Source organism: Mytilus californianus, unplaced genomic scaffold (genome assembly GCF_021869535.1).
Source record: "Mytilus californianus isolate M0D057914Y unplaced genomic scaffold, xbMytCali1.0.p SCAF_10, whole genome shotgun sequence".
NCBI lineage: Eukaryota > Metazoa > Mollusca > Bivalvia > Mytilida > Mytilidae > Mytilus > Mytilus californianus.
In genome coordinates, this window is record NW_026262582.1 from 29,308,442 (window position 1) to 29,332,291 (window position 23,850).

General features: G+C 33.3%; 2 protein-coding genes across 2 annotated transcripts in view; both read left to right on the top strand.

The window, feature by feature from the left end:
• The window catches only part of LOC127717889 (transient receptor potential cation channel subfamily M member 1-like), a 156,138-nt gene that overhangs the window by 109,465 nt on the left and 22,823 nt on the right, over positions 1 to 23,850 (top strand). The window lies entirely within an intron of this gene.
• LOC127717891 (transient receptor potential cation channel subfamily M member 1-like) overlaps positions 1 to 23,850 on the top strand; it is a 49,290-nt gene that overhangs the window by 2,617 nt on the left and 22,823 nt on the right. Inside the window, exons 4-11 of the mRNA XM_052223749.1 lie at positions 2,608 to 2,680; positions 10,904 to 11,072; positions 11,441 to 11,579; positions 12,481 to 12,562; positions 15,083 to 15,207; positions 18,382 to 18,537; positions 21,392 to 21,433; positions 23,430 to 23,523. Of these exons, the coding sequence (XP_052079709.1) occupies positions 2,608 to 2,680; positions 10,904 to 11,072; positions 11,441 to 11,579; positions 12,481 to 12,562; positions 15,083 to 15,207; positions 18,382 to 18,537; positions 21,392 to 21,433; positions 23,430 to 23,523 (880 nt within the window). The remainder of the gene's footprint in view (positions 1 to 2,607; positions 2,681 to 10,903; positions 11,073 to 11,440; positions 11,580 to 12,480; positions 12,563 to 15,082; positions 15,208 to 18,381; positions 18,538 to 21,391; positions 21,434 to 23,429; positions 23,524 to 23,850) is intronic.

Genomic DNA, 23,850 nt, shown 5'->3' on the forward strand with positions numbered 1-23,850 from the left:
GTAGCTTATAAAACATACTAATATTGTTTTTAAAACACACTAGAATTACTTTCAAAACAGACTAAAATATTGTGAAAACAGTTATTACATGTACTTATTCTTGCCTTTATCATTATTTCAACTGAAAATTCGTCAGAATCAAATATTGTGTGTAAATATTTCTAAAAATAGTCAATTCATTTCCCATTACTTACTTTAAATCTTCTATAGTTCATCAAATAATTAGCAATTTCTATATTCCAACTGCAAATGTCGGGAGAAAATTACATCTAGATGTGATCATCATGGGACGATACTAGTAGTTAGAACTATGTTTTGAATTTGTTGCCATTTGAAGGCCAAATCATTCGTGAAATGAAATGCATGTATTCAATAGAGTACAAATAATGTAAAAAAGATTTTAAAAGTGAGGCGAAAGATAACAAAGGGACATTCAAACTCGTAATAATACAATTAACTGAAAACGCCATGGCTAAAAACGAAAAAGACCAACAAACAAAAAACAGTTCACAAAAAGTACACACTCACAGCATAGAAAACTAAAGACTCAGGGTGTCGTGTAAGTAGAAATTGGAGATAAATCTAGTTCGGTTTGTCACAATCGGGGAAACGGGGACGGGATTGTAATGACAATTTGAAAATATTCGTCGTCATCTGTGAAACAGATATTCCATAACGGTCAACAAACTGGTGATGGCATCCCTAAAATGTACAAAGGGAGGATTTCAACTTTTCAAATCGGAACTCTTTGATTGATTGCTTCCTTGTGAGCAGTAACCCTCTATCAAGGAAATCATGATAGGAAATACAAGCCATGTAATATCGTATCAACTGGGAGATATAAACTCCGTATGTAGGTGCTGCTGGGATGTTGCGACATAAAAATAAAATTCACAATTGGGAAGCTGAAATCATCTCTTTGTCCTAAAGTTTTGTTTTCAAGAGACCCTCATTATTAATTTCTAGATGTTAATAGATATAAGGAGATGTGGTATGAGTGCCAATGAGACAACTCTCCATCCAAGTCACAATTTGTAAAAAAAAACCATTATAGGTCAAAGTACGGCCTTCAACACGGAGCCTTGGCTCACACCGAACAGCAAGCTATAAAGGGCCCAGTGTAAAACTATTCAAACAGGAAAACCAACGGTCTAATCTATATAAAAAACGAGAAACGAGAAACACTTATGAACCACATCAACAAACGACAACCACTGAACATCAAGTTCCTGACTTAGGACAGGTGCAAGCAAATGCAGCGATTTTAAACGTTTTAATAGGCGCAAACCTTCACCCTGCCTGAAACAATAGTGTAACATCACAACATAGAAAGACACACTATAAAACAACATAGAAAGACACACTATAAAAATATCAATTGAAATGGCTTAACTCTATCAAAAGACATATTAACAAAAACAAGTGAACATACACTGAACGAATAAATTTGATCTATGACACAATGTAAATACAAAATTAATAAAACAAGGGGGTTAGATTTAAAACAATATTAGAAAGACAACCATAACCTTGGACAAAATGCCGCCAAATAAAATAACGTACACATGTAATTATAAAAATAATTTTGTTGTAAGTCAAGATATGAGGCAGACTTAACAGTATCTGTTGTATCCTTTATCTCAAGTTCGATGGGATAAATGAGTTCGAAATAGTCACCAAATTTTAATTAGTTTTTGAGAGAACATCATCTATATAGCGGAAAGTGAAGTTGAAGGATACTGCTATCTTCTTTGTTTTCTTCCTACGAAATTCCTGTATGAAGTCAGCCTCATTTAAATAAAGAATCAAGTCGGCAAGAAGAGCATCACAGTTGGTTAACATGGGAATGCCGATGATTGTTTGTTGAAAAACACGTCCTCCAAACGTAACAAATATGTTCTAAACTAAGAAATCAGGCATCTTAATTATGTCAGTTTCAGAGAATTTTTTGTTTGAACCTGATAAAATTTTTACAAAGTATGATTTATATTCCTCCTTAAAACAAGATAGTTGTATCTACATTGAACATTCTTTTTATGAAACAAACCAGGACCAACTCTTTCAATATGTCTTATAGTTTGGAATGGGGAATACTTGTGTAAAGTGCAATAAAGTCAAATGTTCTAATACTATTGCAAGATGAAAGAATCTAAGATTGTATGTACTCTAAAAGATCTACTGTACATCTGATTCAGGCCACCTCTCGATTATGTAGTTTCACAAAAACTTTGAAGTCCGGTTTTGAATAAGATTTGATAATATAAAGGGATCTGTCTCAAGTTAGAAACCTTTTAATTGAATTTTCTATTTATATCTTAAAATATATTTATGTTAGTAGCAGACCATTGATGGTCCCTGTTCGAAGTTTAACAACGTTTAAAGACTTACGGCGAGGTAGGACATATTGCATAGACTATTGTCTTTTTAAGAGGACTTTAGTTCGTAATAGTTATTTGTGTGTGTTCTTGATTTGCTTTGTCACGAGCGTATTCACCATAATGAAACTTATTGTTAGTTTACCTAGTTATAGATTGGCTACACACATTGGAGTCATATTAGACATTTTTAGTATATTCATTAATGAACGCATTAATTCAAAATTTGTAGGCACGAACTAGTAACAATAATGGAATCACAATACTTCAACCACACAAAGGTAACCTAGAAGTTTGCATTAAAGGTAAGGCAACATTTATTTAATATAAAAATAAGGAGATGTGGTATGATTGCCAGCGAGACAACTCTCCACAAGAGACAAAATGACACAGACATTAACAACTATAGGTCACCGTACGGCCCTCAATAATGACTAAAACCTATACCGCATAGTCAGCTATAAAAAGCCCCAAAATGACAAATGTAAAACAATTCAAATGAGAAAACTAACGGCCTTATTTATGTACAAAACAATGAACGTAAAACAAATATGTTTCACAGCAAAAAACGACAACCACTGAATTATAGGCTCCTGACTTTGGACATGCACATACAGAATGTATTGAGGTTTAACATGTTTGAAGGCGCCAACCTTCCCCTAACCTAGGACAGTTGGTGTAACAGAACAACATAAAATAAAACTATAAAGATTAGTTGAAAAAGGCTTCACTCATCAGATGGACACAAAGATAAACACACCTAATAAAAAGACAGAATGGACGTTGCAGGGTACTTATACATCCCCACAACAAAAAGCCACATTATACAGATCTGAGAGTACTCGCAGTTACTGACAGCTAGTTCAAAGCCAATAACAACTAATAAATAAACATGCATTTAAGACAAAAATATCAATCAGTACACATCCAACATCCAATGGATTTAGCGTAAAGACGTCATTAACAGTCAGAGAAAAACCTAGACCTTGTACAATGCCAAGACATAGGTATCGACAGATTGTAGAGCCAAAGTACATACCCGGTATGTATATACAATAAATATTTAGTTTGCTTTCAATTAATTCCAAAATGTCACAACAGACACGGGCATAGAGAACGAGTTGTGATATGTAAACACCATAAGATGGTGCTAAAGGAACATCACCGTAAAAATAAGGAAATTTAACAATAGGGAACGAAAAATTGTTTAAGTTAGCTTTCGACACTTGCAACTTCTAATCGATGAAAGATATCAATAAATGAATGCAAACACATGAAATGTGTAAATGTAGAAATTACTGAAAAAATGAATTCATGAACATGACGATATTTTTATAAGTAGAAACTTCACAAATGCCATGACTTTTAGTAATGAAAACATTTCAACAGTAAAACTGCAAATATGAAATGGGATCCAGTAATAAATTATGTGTATACTACTTCAATATGATAGGAACGATGCAATTTTGATGTTCTGATAGTGAAGTGGTAAGATGAGGGAATTATGTTGACTTACAATTTGTTTTGAAGATTTGTATATTATCTGTTTAAAGTACCAATGGTATTTTAAATATGTTTTGTTCGATAATCTTGTGAGTTATCATTATATACCGTTTAAAACAACATCGATCATTTTTGTTTTTCTTTAACGTTTGACTTGAGCATGTTTAAATGCAGATAGAAAGTAAAAAAAAAAATTTAACAATTAGATAAGCACTAACAAGCATTACTTTGAATGATTGTACTACTTCGATTACACACAATATGTTACTCTTGAGTTAAAGCGAAGTTTTAGTCGGTACTGATCTGATTTGTTACAAAGCTTTTTTTTTATTTGTCCTTTTAAAAATTTTTCAAATCCTTAAGAAATTGAAATTGATTTCGCTATTATTTTTATGTAGGTCCTTTTCGGTAATACAGCTCTTCAATTGTTTCGGTTCTTATACATCATTGGTTTTAAAATATTAGGCTATGAGCATTCATTTATTCAGTATTGTATGCATTTAAACGCACTGAGCCGACACCGCTATCAGTATCCGAGGGTACCATCAGCTCAATAGTCATTACTTTAGTACTGATATGATTTATAACGACCCGTTCTTAAATTGTTCGTTTTCATATCTTAAAATTATAAGGAAACCAAGGCTACAACTCCCTCAGGCAAATTGGACCTTAGATTAATTTTGCTATTATTTAAATGTCCCTTTTGGTAATACAATGTACAGCTCGTCAACTGTTATCGATGCTTTAACATCCTGGTCTTTCAACTATTCGGCTTTTAGCGTTCATGGTGAAGGTAAGTCCACAGGAGTGCTTATATAAAAACAAAGCAAAACACCCATCATTTAATCTAGTGTCGTCCTTAACATATTTGTGTTGCTTTATGCATTACTTATATACATTAAATGAAGATTTACACGATTCGAAGAGTTTATGGTGTTTATACATGTTACATATGCCAATCAGTTTGTTAGCACGTGTCTGCAGTGACGTTATTGATTTCCACGATCGTAATATATAAATCATTGGTAAATTAAAAAAGTCTGGGAATTTTTTTCTCCGGGGGGTTTCTCCATAAATTGCTTAAAACCTCTAGTAAATTCTTTATTAGGTAAAGTGAATTATATCAAGAGTTTGGCTTTGGACAACTTATTACAAAAGGGATATCCTATCCTTACTTTTACGGTGATGTTGTTTATAGAGGTCGTCAGTGTCAAGGATTTGCCGCTATTATTTAACGCACTGTAACTAACGTTACCTGTGTAACGCCAACTCGTTTATGGCGTTATTTATTGTACATATACAAACAAGTAGTTATTAAATACAATTAGAACTGTTCACACGTATTCTATTTACACAAGCGAAGTACTACCAACTAAACAGCTAAAGCCACGCATTGGTGCCGTGACTCATGGAGAAGCTGAAAGCAATTCGTGGTGGACACAGAAGCGCTGTCACAAGACTAATAAATAGGACTAACGACAAAATTTCGGAAAATGACATCGAAAATCAAAAACACTGATGAAGAAGAGGAACTTACTTGAAACTTTGGACACAGATTTTAGATGGAACAGAAGTCGGAGATATGGAACAGGAAATATTGGATAGTGACGAATACAATTTACATTTAGAATGTCAATTCACAAATAAATAAATAATAGGACGTAATATCAAACTCAGGGGCTAGCGTTCTTAAACCTACGGTGAGTGATTTTTTAAATCAAGGTCCAGCAGCACATATCTCAACATTTCCAACAACTAGCAATATTAATCACAACACAAATCAGACACAGGATGCTCTTTAAAACACTTTTGTCAATCACGGAGCAAACGCAAGTTATAACCCTTCTCCGAATTTCGATCACAGACTACCAAAATTGTACTTGCCTTCATTTTCGGGGGATATTTTACACTGGCAGACATTTTGGGATTCGTTTGAATCAACCGCTCACCAGAACCTTGCCCTTACAAACATACAAAAGTTTAGTTATCTAAATTCACAACTCCAATACGAAGCAGAACAATGTATTACAGGGTTAGCCCTCACCAACCCAAACTATGACCAAGCAAGTAATTTACTAAAGGAGCGTTACAGACAACAACAGAAAATTATCAGCGCAAAATCTTCTTGATTTACCAAGTCCTTCATTTACCCTAAGATGTATTAAGTCATTTTATGACAGATTGGAAGCGAACAGGGGACTTGAATCCCTCAGTCAGACGCAAGATACATATGGATCTCTTCTTGTACCCATTGTTTTCGGGAAACTACCAGCAGAAATGAGGAAAAACTTAACACGGGGACACGGAAAAAATAGCCGGGATATAATATCGCTGCGTGAAGCTTTATCAAAGAAGATGTATGTACAAGAGGCTTGTAATGTTAATATGTCCGATAATATGACATCAGCTGCGTCTTTTCACACGGGAGCCGTACCTAAGACAATCACAAATAAACAACAATTTTGGGGCAATCAGAGCAAGACCATGAATACACGCTTGACAGCTAAACCATGTGTATATTGCAAACAGTCGCATTCGTCAGTAGATTGTACAAACATTGTAAACTATGAAAAACACTTTACCATTGTTAACAGAAAAACCTTTGTTTCAATTGTCTCGGAAATCTAAAAATTTCAGAATGCCGTTCTAAATTTAAATGCCGTAAATGTAATAACAAACAGCACACAAGCCTATGTAATAAAGACAAAGCAACATTACACGATGAGCAGACAACTGCATCTGTAAATACAGTCGATATCGAAGAGGGAAATAGTAACGCATCTATATTTTACACTTCGTCAACATTGCCCATGCAATCTAGAGCTGATGTACTACTGAAAACAGCAGTTTCACCAGTTTGGACAGGAAACCAGACCGTAGCTGCAAATATACTGCTAGACGAAGGTTCACAGAAATCTTTCATTTCCGAATATTCAGCCACAAAATTACAAATTACACCAAAGGAAACCACCACAGTCAGTCTAGCTGCATTTGGAGACGCAAACAGGAACGTACGTAACCTTGATAAAGCGGTTATTGAGTTGGAAACCCAACAAGGAAAAATACACCAATGGAAGTGTTTATTGTACCCACAATAGCTACCCCTTTAGAGAATCGAATGAATTACGAAGCATCTAAACTTCCTTATTTACAAGGTTTAAGATAAGCACACCCCGTATGTGAAGAAGATAAATTTGAGATTTCTTTGTTAATAGGCGCAGAACACTATTGGGACATTGTGGAAAACAATATAATCCGCGGAAATGGTTCAACAGCTGTGAAATCAAAAATTGGATATTTATTATCAGGACCAATGATCAACACAACAGGTAATACAGTTGCAGCAGCAATGATGAATATTTTGGTGCAGCATAAGAAAGAGGAGATTGCTTTAGAGAGTTTTGGAAGCTGAAATCCATGGGAGATAGAGCAGACGATGAGTCAACACAGACAGACAGAGATTTTTATGAAACATATCAGAAATCTAGTATTATGTACAAAGATAATCGATATATTGCCAAATTACCGTGGAAAGACGATTTTCAGGACTTATGAACTAACTACAATATAACAAAACATCGTAATGAAAATTTAATAAACAAGCTCAGTAAGGACCAAGACATGCTGAAAATATACGGAAGTATAATTAAAGATCAAGAAAAGCGTGGATTTGATGAGAAGGTTAATGAGGAAACCGACAGAGGTACAAGAATTGATAACATTCCACATCATGCTGTTAAAAACGACTCAACAACAACCCCATACGCATAGTTTACGATTGTAGCTGTAGAGAATCACCAGACACAGCCAGCTTGAATGATTGACTCATGTCAGTACCACCACTTATAAATGATTTGACAGGAATTATCACAAGATTTAGACTACACAATTTCGCAGAAACAACGGATATCGAGAAGACGTTTTTACAGATTCAATTAGACGAAGAAGACCGAGAAGTAACAAGATTTCTTTGGTTGAGCGATCCGAGCGACCCTACTAGTCCACTACTCACCTATCGTTTCCGAGTAGTTCTATTTGGAACAACTTGTTCTTTATTCATGTTGAATGCCACATTCATGAAACATCTGAAAAATAATTTGTCAGATACTGCTAGAGTATTGAAGAGAAACTTGTATGTGGACAACGTTTTGTCGAGCTTTCATAGCGAGGAAAATTTACTATTGTTTTATAAAGAATCACGTCAACTTTTATCCAAAGGAGGATTTAATCTTAAGTCTTGGACATCAAATAATATGAAACTACGCAATATAGCAGAGTCTGAGGATTGCATGGACAAGGACAAAACTTTTAACATTTTGGGACTTCGAGGGAACACTGAAACTGACACTATATCGTTTCAAAACAGTATTACAATTGATAACGAGAAATCTGTTACCAAGAGGTACATTATTCAACAGTCGTCAAGGATATTTGACCCGTTATGAGTATTATGCCAAATCATCGTGCGAGCTACGATTTTGATGCAGACTATATGGGAGAGGAAATTTGACTGTGATGAGCTCTTACCAGATGATATAAAGAGTAAATGGTACGCTTTATTGGAGAATTAACAAAAGCAGTCACACTTGAAGTACCGAGATTTTATTTCACCAATGAATCATCTGTAAATATCAACACCAAGTTAAGGAAACTACATGTATTGACCGATGCTAGTCAAAATGCATAGTCGAAATATTGCCCGACGAACATGAACCCTGCAAATTTACAAACAAGAGGTACATCTACACCTACAGATAAATTTCTGAACAACGAATTATGGACACAGGGACCAAATTGGATTATCAACGAAACTGAATGGCCGATATGGAACGGAAACAAAATGGCATTGCTAACAAATGCTGAATATGACAATTTTGTCATTACTCACATCAACACAGAATCAGAATGAAGAATCGAGACTTCACCGGATTAGTGATTTAGACCATTTCAGTAGTTTAAGGAGACTTCTAAGAATTACCGCAAATATTCTTAGATTTATCCAGCATTGCAAACTTCAAAAGAATTAAAGGAAAACATCAGCACTAACGGTAGAGGAAATTAACCATTCAACATTATTATGGATCAAGAGCACTCAGGATAATTCATTTCATCACATCAATTCGACTAAAAGTCCGTCAATATTTAAACAGTTGAAACTTTGTAAAGACGACCAGCACATTTGGAGATGCGGAGGCAGAATTAACAAGGTAGTGATAGCGGGTCCGGTTTTTGATAAGCCTATGTGCCGGAAGGCTTATCAAAACCGGACCCGCCACCACTAGCTTAAGATAGAGTTCAATGTACATTTCCGTTTACCGTGACAGGCATAGACTTTGCAGGACCACTTTATGTAAAATAATTCCGATAATTTAACAGCTAAAGTTTACATCTGTTTATTTACTTGCGCCTCTACTAGAGCCGTACATTTAGAGATCGTTTCAGACTTGACAGAGGAGTCTTTTATTTTAGCATTCAGAAGATTTGTAAGTCGTAGATAGTTACCAAAAACAATGATTTCAGACAATGCATCAACCTGTATAGCCACCAGTACTGATATTCAACAGATAATGAATTCGCAATCTTTACAAGAAAAATAACAAAATCAAGGAACAGGATGGTATTTATTCCAACAGGAGCACCTTGGTACGAATGATTCTTGGAGCGTATGATCAGACTAATCAACACAACTTTAAAAAAAAGTATTAGAGAGTAAATCTTGTAAAGGTATACGCATGGAAACATTACAGACAGTCATCACTGAGATTGAATCTACATTGAACGACCGACCAATCACGTACGTTACATCAGATGTCAACGAACCTGAACCATTGACACCTTCTCATCTTCTTCGGGCCGGAGAATAAGGTGTTTACCGTATCCGTCTACACACATGAACAATTTGATTGAATTTGAACCAAATACACATAACAACTTGGATCAACGTCTACAGGATCAGCATAACATTATTCAACATTTTAGGCGAAGATGGAAGAATGAATATCTTACATCATTAAGAGAATACCACACGACTTTTAGACAAAATTGGTGATGTGGTTCAAATACATGAAGATTTGCCTAGAATTAATTGGAAGCTAACCATTGTAGATAAACAATTGGTTGGCAAGGATGGACTCGTTAGAGCAGTGAACTTGCGTACAAACAATGGACATACAAATCGTCCAATTTCAAAGGTATATCCGACAGAGGTTTCTTGCGATTTGTTTCAATCAACATTTGACACCAAAGAACGTAAATCAAAGTAGGACACCAGGGAAAAGATTCGCCAATTGATGTCTTAATTTCATACTTATACGGATTTTAATTTTCCTAGTGATATTTATTTTCTACATACACTGACCTTAAGTTTAACTGTGAATATTTGCGATATCTATGTATTTATAAAGAATTTTTATCATTTTCACTTCTCGGCACCATCAGTGTCGAGGATTTGCCGCTATTAGTTAAGTCATTGTAACTAACGTTACCTTTGTAATGTCAATGCATTTATTGCGTTATTGTACATATACAATCAAGTAGTCATTAATTACAATTAGAACTGTTCACACGTATTCTATTTACACAAGAGAAGTACTACCAACTAAAGCCAAACAGTCAGTTAGATATGAAAATCTGCGTAAACTTGTCGATCCGATAAATAATTCTATTCTTGAAGGCTATCAGTTTAACACTGTAACATATTTAATACGAAGATTCAATATTGTTTTTAACATGACAAACATTGATCACTAAATTTTAACATAAATGTATAAAAAAGCTAGTTTTCCTGCCAAAGGTCGGAAATACGTCCGGGCACCACGTCTTCCTCCACCACGAAATAACCAATAATGCTGAAAGTGACATTAAACACCAAAACTTAATAAGACAATTTATGTTTGCAAGATCTACTGCTGGCAAATGTACATCTTGCAAAATCGGAAAACAGATATATGCTTATAACAGTTTATCATTGAATTAAAAGAAGTAAACTAATTGTTAAAGTACATGTCATTTATTTTTGACAATAGAACACTTAGAGATCCCGTTGATAGTTATGCTTGTTGGTGGCGAGGAAGGCTCGTTCGAAGCCGCTATGGAGAATTTAAAAAGGAGTTTTCCTGTTTTGGTCATAGATGGGTCTGGGAAAGCGGCAGACTTTATATGTAAGGGATTCAGAATGGGTATGAATAACAGCAGGTTAGTGATTTATTTATAAGAAGAAATTGGCTTTAAACTTATGTTCCGTAACTGGGATTAACTGTGAGTTAATCTTTTATGGGTATTCTTTGCTTTTCGTAACTTTGTAGGTCATTTTTCTGTGCTTTATATCAATCTGATGTCTCAAGCTAGTTGCAACCGATTCTTACAGCTTGGCTTGTTCGTTTATTGTGCTATTAAATCCCTGTCCTGGATACAATACGGGTTAAGCGATCGAAACATGTTTAACTGTAGAAGGTATAAGATTTGATGAATCCTAAACTAAACAAATGTTGTCTTTATATATGATGTACATGTTTATTCATAAGAATATATCCATCATCACTATGTCTTTGGTATATTTATAGTAAGGAATTTAAATCTGAATTGATAGAAGCAGCAAAAATGCTTTATGGTTCAAATGATGAAGAGTCGAATACAATACAAACTAAATGTGAGGAGTTAATAACGCAACTACAGGATGAAATGGCGGGAAATTCGAAATCGGTATGCATTATATATTGATCAAGTATGTCCGCTAAAAACACATTAAAGATAATATCTTAAAACATGACCTTTTCCATTAGCATGTGCATGAATAACAATTTGGTTACTTTTAAAATGGAACCTAGGTTTCAACTGCTCTTTAATTTCATTAAAAAACTGTATTTTGGTTATTTCAAAAGAACGGATTTTTAAATAATGTTTCATCTCAAAACAATTTGTCCCGACTTAAAAATTAAAATTCCAATATTGGCTGTGTTTGCATAAATTATATACACATTTTAAAGGAAATCAAAACACATGCTTTTAAATGTTGGCTTATTCAAGTTCTGCAAGCTTCTTCATATTTATTACATTTGAATAATCACCATTTCAAATTTTAAGAAGCAATCAATTACTCTCTACTGGAAAAATAATTTTTTGACATTAAATAGGATTTAAGCATTTGTTATGGTAGTAGGTATTAATTTAGAATTCTTGAAAATACTTCAGCATGTTGAGGTTTTCTACCTCCGGAATAGATAACCTTAGCTGTATTGGGCAAAACGTTTCGTAATTTCGGGTCCGCTATGCTATTCAGCCATGTACTTTATTTGACCTTTTTAACTACAAATGTATCTTGATTCGAGTTTTACTGATGAGTCTTTTGTAGAAGAAACGCTTGTCTGGTGTACACAGTTATAAGCCTGGTATCTATGACGAATTTATCTATAGGTTTATTTATCTGCTTTCTTGTTAATTGAAAAAAGAAGAGGCTATAAATTGTATTTAAATTGCAGAATAAAAAAAGGTTATGATACTAATGACGCGATCAGTAATTAAAAGGAGGCAATGTTGCTTTATAACATAGCAAAAATACAGAAAACTGTTTTTTATCATTAGAAATTTTATTTATTATTTTCAGATTCATGTGTACTCTGTACATGAAACAGCATACACCTTAGACAGAACAATTCAGGATATATTATTTGACGTATTTTACTTAGGTTTGATTATCTTATTAGCATACATTCTTAAAGAACTGTTTACATCACTTATCAAAGTGACAATACATGCCCATATATTACAACATTGTTTTTAGGAAGAAAACATACATTTTATTAATACGAAATTCAATATATTTACATACAATTTTTGTTTTATCTGCAACCCAAATCAACTTATATCATCTTGATCAGTACACACTCATTTTGTATAAAACTAATAAGTAAAAATGATCAAAAACATCAATTCCAATGCAAAATTTCATGTATAAATACCAAAAGAGTATATCTGCTTAAATAAAATACTATCAATGGAATGAAATAACAGGTTAGAATTAAGGATGTGTTTTCGTTGATTTAAGTCTCTGATGCATGATTTTTTATTATTAATTGTTTTGGCTTTTAACTAGCTGTCAGTAACTGCAAGTACTCTCAAATCGTACTTTCTTGTTAATTTGACCTGTTGATACTATTTGTTATGCTTTTTTGTTATTTAATGTTTACGCATTCAGGGTTATATCTCGTCTATATACCAGCTTTGATAAGTGTTTGGTATGACTATAAATTTTTACTTCTTCGTACTATGAATAACAAAATTATTTATTTTTGTATAAAAATATTTCCGTTCTCTATTTAAACTGTATACCTTACAACAAAATTATTTTCACTTACCTGTGTATATTATTGTATTTGGCGGCTTTTTGTTCAATGTTATTGTTGTTTTTTTTTAAATTGTTTAACATCTCACAGCGGTATACTACATTTGCCTTTATTTATTCACCCCTTATTTTACTTTATTGATTTTGTATTTACATTGGCATAGATCGAATTTATTCGTTCAGTGTATGTTCACTTGTGTTAATATAACATTTGATTGAGTTAAGCCATTTCAATTAATATTTTATAGTGTGTCTTTCTGTGTTGTGATGTTACACTATTGTTTTAGATAAGGGTGAAGGTTGGTACCTATTAAAACGTTTAAACCAGCTGCATTTGTTTGCACCTGTCCTAAGTCAGGAATCTGGTGTTCATTAGTTGTCGTTTTGTTGATGTGGTTCATAAGTGTTTCTCGTTTCTCGTTTTTTATATAGATTAGACCGTTGATTTTCCCGTTTGAATGGTTTTACACTTGTAATTTTTGGGGCCCTTTATAGCTTGCTGTTCGGTGTGAGCCAAGGCTCCGTGTTGAAGACCGTACTTTGACCTATAATGGTTTACTTTTACAAATTGTGACTTGGATGGAGAGTTGTCTCATTGGCACTCATACCACATCTTCTTATATCTAGACAACACAATAGGAAAAAAAATAACACAACAATTTTGACAGTATATTGACAAACGAGACTCCATACATTGTAAACGCTGAGTTTTAATAAGAGTCGGATTGGCCAGTCCAGTCATGTATTTTTTATTTCAAAATTGAATGATACTTTTTTGTAATCTAATTTGAGAGTAAAGAGTTGATTCAAGTACTCTTCATAATCAAACTGTGGGCATATTCCACGCTTTAATAACCCTAAAATTCTAAAATTTTAAAGAAAGAAGTATCCAATTCGTATTATAACTTTATCTACAACTATACAATTACGAGTTTAATCAAGTCTTTTCTATGAATTGTTTTATTGCTGTCATATGTATGCATTGTTTTTTGCATATACATTGTGTACAGTTATCTTTTTTTTTTAATGTTAAATCTGTATTTTGAATCAATAGTTTTGACTTCTCAGGACGGATTGTTTTGCATTTAATAAAGCTGCATTTGTGTACAGTTATTAAACCAGGTCTAATCCACCATTTTCTGCATAAGGAAATACCTGTACCAAGTCCGTTGTTTTCCATTCTTTTGATGTGTTTGAGCTTTTGACTTTGCCAATTGTTAAGGGACTTTCCGTTTTAAATTTTCCTTGAAGTTCGGTATTTTTTGTGTTGAATTTTTATTCAATTTTTTGTTGGTTCTTAAAGGGGATGCCAATGCGGTTTCTTTTGATTTAAAATCATGCACCGATCTAAAAAATATTTACCTTGGTAACATTTTAAAAATATATGTAGTCGTAGAATTACTTATTATACGTTTATGGTGAAATTAAAGGGACCGACAAAACCACCACATTTGTTTATGATGTTTATGATGTAAATGATATTCATCTGGAAATAAAAAGTTGTTCACTATCGTCACTCAAATCGAAGTAAGAAGACACATTCCAGTAGAATATTCATTACCATTGATGTGTTTATCGTTATGCTCAATTTGAACAGCGTCCGTATATAATTCGGTACATGATACGCATTGTTATTTTATTTGGTTCGGTTTTGACACGAACACAAAATAAGGACATGCACAACAAGACATGTTCATTTCCAAAGAAACTATTTAAACAGTGAAATAAGTCGGTGCACAATATTTCATTTAATGTCAATCAACCACAAATATTTAACCTGCGAATTTAGACTCTTTCAAATGTTAAATGCCATTGAATAGATATAAAACGTATTATGGTAACATACTAAACTGACCACTTTTAGACGAAAAGAATGAAGACAAGCTCACAGATAACATATTACATTTTGCTGATTTATGGAACAGACCTGACATTACAGAGAAGGAAATATTTAAATTAGAAAACAGCAAAGTTTTGGAAAAGTTACAGGTAAATATAATTGTAACAATTTGATTTTTATCCATTCCTCGCCAATAAAATTTCAGCTATCATGTTCCTTCTTTGTAAACTACTTGCTGCTAGACTGATTCTGCGCTCTGACAAATAGAGTGGTATTGATTCAGCAAAGGCTCAACTTTGATGCTACTTAATTGTGCTGTAACAACAGTGCTTGATCTAAAACAGTTTTTACAAAAGTAATACAGCTTAACAGCTTAACAAAAGTGGTGTAGTCTAGCTGAGATTGTCCTTGCTACAAGAGGTCATCAAATAGAGATTAGATAGGATGTTGAAGAAAATTTGAAAATCTTTGAATTAGATTTAATCTGCGTCGCGATGTTTTGTTAAGTAAAAATTTAGTTATAATTTGCATTATGGTCTCAAAGTCACAAACGAAGTTATGAGAGCGCAGATATTGGTGCTTTGTGTCTTTTGTATTCATGCTATTTGTGTTTGTGATTCGTACCAATCTGAAGGGTTTATATTTTTGGAAAAAATGAAAAAAGAGAAAAGATCTTTTCTTAAACTTTCCTTTGCCAACAAAGGTCTCGATGGCGTCAACTTAGGCAATATCCTTCATCATAAATTAGTTCAGTCGAAAATACCTCCTTATTTTAAAGATCAGTCTGTATCAATAATTTCTTATACCTATACCAAACCAATTTCAACTATAATTTTCAATTACAAACACGTTTTGCAGGATCTCAACATTGACGACTTCAAGTCTAAACCTCCTGATTGCACCTGTGCTAGTTCCCAACTCACATTTAATCCGGCTGGCCACGTTATTACCGGAGACCTCAACATTGTCAATAACACTTTCCTGCGAAATTTGTTATCCAAAGGTCCGAAATATCGTGAGCCTTAATCCATCAATTGGAAATACAACTTCAAAATACTGATGGATTCAGTCGAGGATTATGCCAGGCAATTGGCTAAACGCGAGAAAGAAGACGTAGATACTCTTTCCGAATGGTTTAAGGCTGTGAGGTCGTTGATACAAATCCGAATTAAGAAACTAAATGGTTCTATCAATACCCACGCTACGTCAATTTTCTAAGACCCAAGTGTTGCAAAACACTTGTCCTACCTCCATGACAAATATGTTGTTGTCCCCGCAGATAAAGCCCCAAACAACATTGTTTTTGTGTGTAAATATCATTACATAAACTGCTTGATAAATGAATTAGGTATTGACAATTCATTTGGAAACTCAACATATACCCTCACGACACTTACTAAAGAGGAAATCCTGGATAATCATAGGTCTGTTCTATATTCCTTTGGAATTTCAACCAAAGATGAAGAACTGGATCTTCCATCACTGTATTGGATACCTAAACTACATAAGTGTCCTTACAAACAACGGTATATTGCTGGGTCTTCCAAGTGCTCCACGAAACCTCTTTCAAAATTATTAACATCTATTTTATTAGCAATCAAAGCCGGGCTCCAAAGTTATTGTGAAACTGCCTTTTCTAGAGGTGGCGTGAATCAAATGTGGATACTAAAAAATTCCAAAGATCTTTTAGAGTACATACAATCTAAGACTCTCTCATCTTGCAATAGTATTAAAACATTTGACTTTTCTACACTTTACACAAGTGTTCCCCATTCCAAACTAAACGACAAATTGAAAGAGTCGGTATTACTTTGTTTCATTAAAAAGAATGGCAAACGTAGATACAAGTATCTTGTCTTGGGGCTGACTTCATACAGGAACTTCTTAGGAAGAAAGATAAGAAGTTAGCAATATCCTTTAACTTTACATTCCGCTATATAGATGATGTTCTCTCACTAAATAATACAAAATTTGGTGACAATGTTGAACGAATCTATACCATCGAACTAGAGATAGAGGATACTACAGATACAGTTAAGCCTGCCTCATATCTTGACTTACATCTAGAAATTGAAAATGAGGGTCGGTTGAAAACAAAACTTTACGACAAAAGAGATGATTTCAGCTTCCCAATTGTGAACTTTCCATTTCTATGTAGCAACATTCCAGCACCGCCTGAATACGGAGTATATATCTCCCAATTGATACGATATTCCCGGGCTTGTATTTCCTATCATGATTTCCTTGATAAAGGATTGCTGCTCACAAGGAAGCTATTTAACCAAGAGTTCCAAATGGTGACGTTGAAATCATCCCTTCGTAAATTTTACGGACGCCATCACGAGTTGGTTGACCGTTATGGAATAACCGTTTCACAGATGATATCGGATATGTTCCTTATGTCGTAACTACAATACCCTTACTTTTTCACGAATGTGACCTACCGAATAAGACTATTTACCGGATTTGTAATAACATAAGCAACACGACGGGTGCCACATGTGGAGCAGGATCTGCTTACCCTTCCGGAGCACCTGAGATCACCCCTAGTTTTTGGTGGGGTTCGTGTTGCTTAGTCTTTAGTTTTCTATGTTGTGTCATCTGTACTATTATTTGTCTGTTTGTCTTTTTGTTTTTGGCCATGGCGTTGTCAGTTTGTTTTCGATCTATGAGTTTGACTGTCCCTCTGGAATCTTTCGTCCCTCTTTTGTATTCATGCTATTTGTGTTTGTGCTTCGCACCAATCTGAGAGGTCTATATTTTTCCAAAAGAGTTTTGCATTTTGTTCCTATTCTATACTGCTACACCAATGTCCCAGGTTAGGGAAAGGGTTAAGCGCTCAAAATGTTTAACCCCACCATATTATATATGTACCTGAGTCAAGAGTCTGTACCTCAGTGATTGCTGTTGGTTGCTGTCTGTTATATATGTGTTTCTTTTATTGTTCTTTCACTGATCAAGCCTTTGACGTTTTTGTTTTAATTGTTTCACATTTAGTCATGTCAGGCCTTGTATAATTGACTATACGGTATGGAGTTTGCTCATTGTTGAAGGCTATACAGTTACCTATATTTGCTAAAAGCTACGTTATTTATTCGGATAACCACTTCTCTTTATTTTAAAACTATTTTTTCATGCAACAGATATCCCAAAACCGATCTGTACCATATTATGTTCTGTTTAATGTAAATGGTATTGGTTTTTTTTTGTACGTTATATTGTTTAGACCATCTGATTCGATATATGTGTAAATTATGTCCATAACAACATACATTCTACATTGTATAGTTAATCATAAAATAAATTTGGTAATATTTTTATAGAAAAAACTATGCATAAAAGAGAGCAAATTATCAAAGCTATTCACCAATGCATTGAAGGACGATAGGATTGATTTAGTTAGGCAAGTGCTCGAATATATTTTGGACAAGGAACTGTATAAAACTTTCTTAGATCACTCACTTGAAGGCTTATATGAGGTAAGTTAAAATTTACGTATATGTTATACATGCTTGTATATCTAACCAGTGTAGAGCGTATACCTCAAAAAAGATGTGCCGCATAGCACGGCCATGTGTCAAATATTTATATATTAATGACATTTTGTTGCCGATTCGGTAAATGAAATCAAATAATCTTTATTGAACTGATAAATTCCAATTTGATTATAAACTCTCTGTTGATTGGTGATTATTGTCATCTGAATGAATTACCGTATTATCTTTCAGGTTTGAATGAATACTATCTTCTCAAAAACTTTTTCACATGCTGAGAACATTTACATGTGAATATATTTAAACATTTGTTGATTAAATGATATTTTCAGATTACGGATTCGATAATGATTGAACAGTATTCGATGATGTTCACAGTCCAAGTATACAACACAAAGACCTTTTGAAATTGCTATCATTATCATCGTGTTATTATCATTATGTTCATCAATATTATGATTAATGTAAAGCCAAGTTTGTAATCGTTTGGAGTTTTTCCTGTATTTTTATTTTCATTTTTTTTTTTTTTTTTATTTCTTATCTTTTCTGCAAAAAAGAGAAAAAATCTAAGCGTGCAATACACATATAGAGAAAGACAATGCAATGGCTTAAAAGTAGAACGCCAAAATGAAAACCAACAGTCCACAAATCACTACACATACAAATATTGATTGAGTAATAAAAAACCGTGTGTAAACACAAGTGCTCATAAAAGATACGCAGTTCCTGCTGCCACAGTGACACCAACGTAGCCCCACTATATCGAAAAGATGATACGTCCTCGCCATCATTGCTTTGTATGTACCTGAACAATCTCTTTTGGGAGTTATCTGTTAACATATTATCCATATTTTGCTACATGTTTAAAATCTTATAGTCTTAATTTTTTTTCAAAAAGTTACATCATATTCTCACGGCTTTAACTCTTTTTGATGAAGCGAAATGGGACTTCTTACGGACGGGTTCCACATGTGGAACAGGATCTGCTTACCCTTCGGCAGCACCTGAGATCACCCTCAGTTATATGCGGGGTTCGTGTTACTCAGTCTTTATTTTTCTATGTTGTGTTTTGTGTACTATTGTTTGTCTGTTGGTCTTTTTCTTTTTTTGCCATGGCGTTGTCAGTTTATTTTTTCGACTTATGAGTTTGAATGTCTCTCTGGTATCTTTTCTCTTTTACGAGTGTTTTTTTTTTCTTTCTTTTCTTAATTGAGCATAATTGGTTATTTCATGTAACTCATGCACAACTATTCATTGAGACATAGTGTCTTCTGATTTAAACTTGGAGTTTTCTAACATAGGCAAGAAATTGAGACAAGGTCAAAATCTAAAGTACAATTTAGATTTAGACCTTTGATAGAAATCCCTACTTCTCTGAAATCATACCCCTTATCAAAAAATGTTGGTCCTTTGTTTGTTCGTCAGATTGACACATCTGATTGTGGTTTAACATATAAAAAATGTAAAAACCAGGTTGCAGATCCATTGGTCCGTATATCTGTCCGTTTGTCCTTCCGATGGCCAATCAAACGTGCACAAAATGACATTGATGTGTGGCCTACTCCTATTAGTATAATAATAAGAACAAGTGATATGATTGCCAATGTGACAATTATCAACCTGCTAAACCTTTATGTAGTTGACATCAGCTATTAAACTCATACTGTACGCATACCAATGTTGTGCATATTATCAGAATTTTCTTTTCTTTATATTTTGAAAAAAACTATGTTTTTGTTAATGTTTTTTTTTTTTTTTTAAAGAAACGATATGGGATTTACGGTTTATGTAATCACGACTACAGATTTCAAGCTAAATCACAAATACTATACAGGACGAATGTGTGTTCTTGTAATAAGGGTAAAATCATTATAATAATGGTTTTGACCCATTTTTGAGTTTTCACTAAATAATGAAATGTTGAAGTTTGTCAATTTTATTTGTAAGAATGATGCATGCAAACACATGTTTATTCCTGTTTACTTCTACTATTGTTGTGTAAGCCGCAACAATCATCATATTCAAAATATGTGTACATGGATATTTCTGTGATTGAAATAATATTTTAATTTACCTTAAGAATGTTCGCTCCTCTGTTTAAAAATAACAAACTTTTCAAAAGACTGTTATAAATTGATAGTATTCAAATAACACAACTTAAAAAGAAGGAAAAAAATGACATGTCCGTGTCCTTGTTTTTGAGATATAACCAATTGAAAATTTGGCGGGAAATAAATTTCTCTAGATTTTTCTTACATTTCACATTGGCACCTTATTTCTTTAAAAATAACTAGGAAAAAATAACAAGAATTTAATAAGATTTTTAAAAATGTCTTTTTAAACTATATGTTATAAAATTATGAAAAGAAACGTAGGGGTTAGCAAGCAAAATTTGTTTTTGGCACTACATTGATAAATCTAGAGGATTCCAAATATCTGACAAAAAGTAAAAAAAAAGTAGCGAACATCCTTAATTGTCAGTATGTTGAAACTGCCTAAATTTAAATTATCTAACATCGGACTAAACGTTTTATCATACTGATTCTTTGAACATGTATTTAAAGTGTATTTTAAAGTTTTAAAATTGTACACAAAAGACAAGAATTCTTAATTAGTAATTGTTACAAGTATGCCCTTTCGACGAAAGGTCCAGTAGATTTTTTGTAATTATGTAATAAACTAAAAAAAAACATTGATAATGACTTTGCATGTGATACATAGGACCTTCAATTAGTATTTTACACCGGTTCCACAGTCAACGATTGTTACTGTAAGTGGATACGGCATTTGCCATGCATTTTCATCATGTTCATATCAATTGTCATTTTTTTTCTTTCAGACCAACGGCTGCCTTGGAAAATATATTTTCCTAGAATTAAAGGTACAGTTATATGATTACATTATTGTTCTACAAATAACAACACCATCCGATATTTGATTTTGTTTTTATTACGTAAGTGTCACACTAGCAATCTGAATACAAAACAGATCACGTATCCACGCTTCATTTACAACCATCTTACAAGGCTTCTTTCTACTTACTATAAAATGATTAGAGGCAGAAAAAAATATTTTGCTGACGAATGTATTATCAGAACAGAAAGTAGACCAGTGTCTTGTCAGATCCTTTTAAGCTAAGTGTGGATACAGTATGAAAATCAGATTGTCTTCAGATCGTTGAACTTTTTTCTTTAGAATAGAAATCTCCTGTAAAACTCAAAACAAAACATATCTTGTTCTAATCGGTAAGGGTTTTACATTATTTTCATCACTACATTGAAAATACAAGCAACATGTAGACTCTATAGTTGCTTTAACAAAATGTAATAAGGCATACAACAGTACATTCATATATATATATCTCGATATATGTGATGAACATTTTCAACTCCATTTCCCAATGTAGGCGATTATAAGTTCATCATTATCATACATGGCTTCCACTTCATTATGTTTTAATAAAGGAATATTATAAAGTCAGTGGCAGTTCGATTATCGTCACATCCGTATGAAACTACATTCACTTCTCCTTTCGACTCTGTCATCTTTTTTAAATATGTATATACACTCCTGGTTGCGTCCTAACATAATTGATGAGATGACTATAACTTCATGACTTGGAAGTTTAATAGCTTCATTTAAAGTAGAAACCATCTACCAAAGAAATCATAACAGAAAGTCATGCTCTGGAATATCGTTTCGATTGGAAGATATATAAGTCCTATACAAGCACTGCTGGAATGTTGCTACATAGAAATGGACAGTAATAACTGAGAAGCTACAAACAATGTTTTGTTTTTGTTTTTGTCGTAAAGTTTTGTTCTCAATTGACCGTCATTATCAATTTCTTCATTTAAGTCAAGATATAAAGTAGACTTAATCGTATCAGTTGTATGTTTTATTTCAAGTTCGATGGGATAGATGCGTTTAACACAGCCATCAAACAGTTTATTATTTAGTAAGAGGACATCATCTATATAGCGGATAATTCTTGCTATTTTTCATTCCCCCTAAAAAATACTTCTGTATGCTGTGTGCTTGATATGAATGTAGGAACAAATAAATAATTTTACTAAGATGAATCGTTAGTTTAAAATCTTCCGTGTCAGTAGCAACACTCTTTGAATTAAATATGTATAGTAACCGCAAGATTTATAATATCATATAAAAACTGAGAGAAATATACCTTTATACGTGTGTGGAGGCTATATCAATATTAATCTTTTAATTCTGAACTACCCAGTTTGCGACTATGATTTTAAAAAAAAAAAGACTTGCAGCCGGTTTAAAAAGTAAAATAACAAAAATACCGAACTCCGAGGAAAATTCAAAACGGAAAGTCCCTAATCAAATGGCAAAATCAAATGCTCAAACACATCAAACAAATGGAAAAAAAACTGAACTATTCCTGACTTGGTACAGGCATTTTCTTATGTAGAAAATGGTGGATTAAAACTGGTTGTATAGCCAGCTTAACCTCTCACTTGTATGACGTCAGGTATATTTATCCTCATTTGTATGTGCAAGATTCCCGTTCATTTTTACTACAGCTGAGTGAGCTTTACATTGTCAACAACACTTTTCTATGTAACGTATAAGAATATAAACCTTAATCTACAACCTACCAACACCAAACAACTATGGAATTCATTGGATGAATATGCAATGGTTTAACATGAAAAAAGAAGTAGAAGAAACTCTTACCGAATTGTTTAAGGAATTTTTGTTATTTGTACAAAGACCAATTAGATCATGTAGATAATACAATTGGTCAATAAAAACTACAAGGACCTCCATTTTTTAAAGATCTAAATTTGATGCAACATCTGATATCTGAGATATGCTCTTGATTAAAATTATTACTAATTATATTTAAGGATAATACACTTAAACAAAAGAAAATTGTGGACATGATTAATGATGCTGTGATAAAGATACTCGGAAGCGAAGAAATGAAGCCCTTTGAGAAAGGTATTGTCGAAATATTAAGAGTTGAATGTCATTAATATGTATTTCCTTAATTTGAAATAATTGCGTGATTGCTTCTTATTTGTTATCGATGTGTTTTCTTTAAATCATCCCTCAAGTTTTATAATATATCACTTAACTGCCTACTCTATCGGAGCACCTTAGATCACCCCCAGTTTTTGGTGGGGTTCGTGTTGCTCAGTCTTTAGTTTTCTATGTTGTAATTTGTGTACTATTTTTTTGTCGTTGGTCTTTTTCTTTTTTAGCCATGGTGTTGTCAGTTTATTTTCGACTTAAGAGTTTGAATGTCTCCCTGGTATCTTTCTCCTC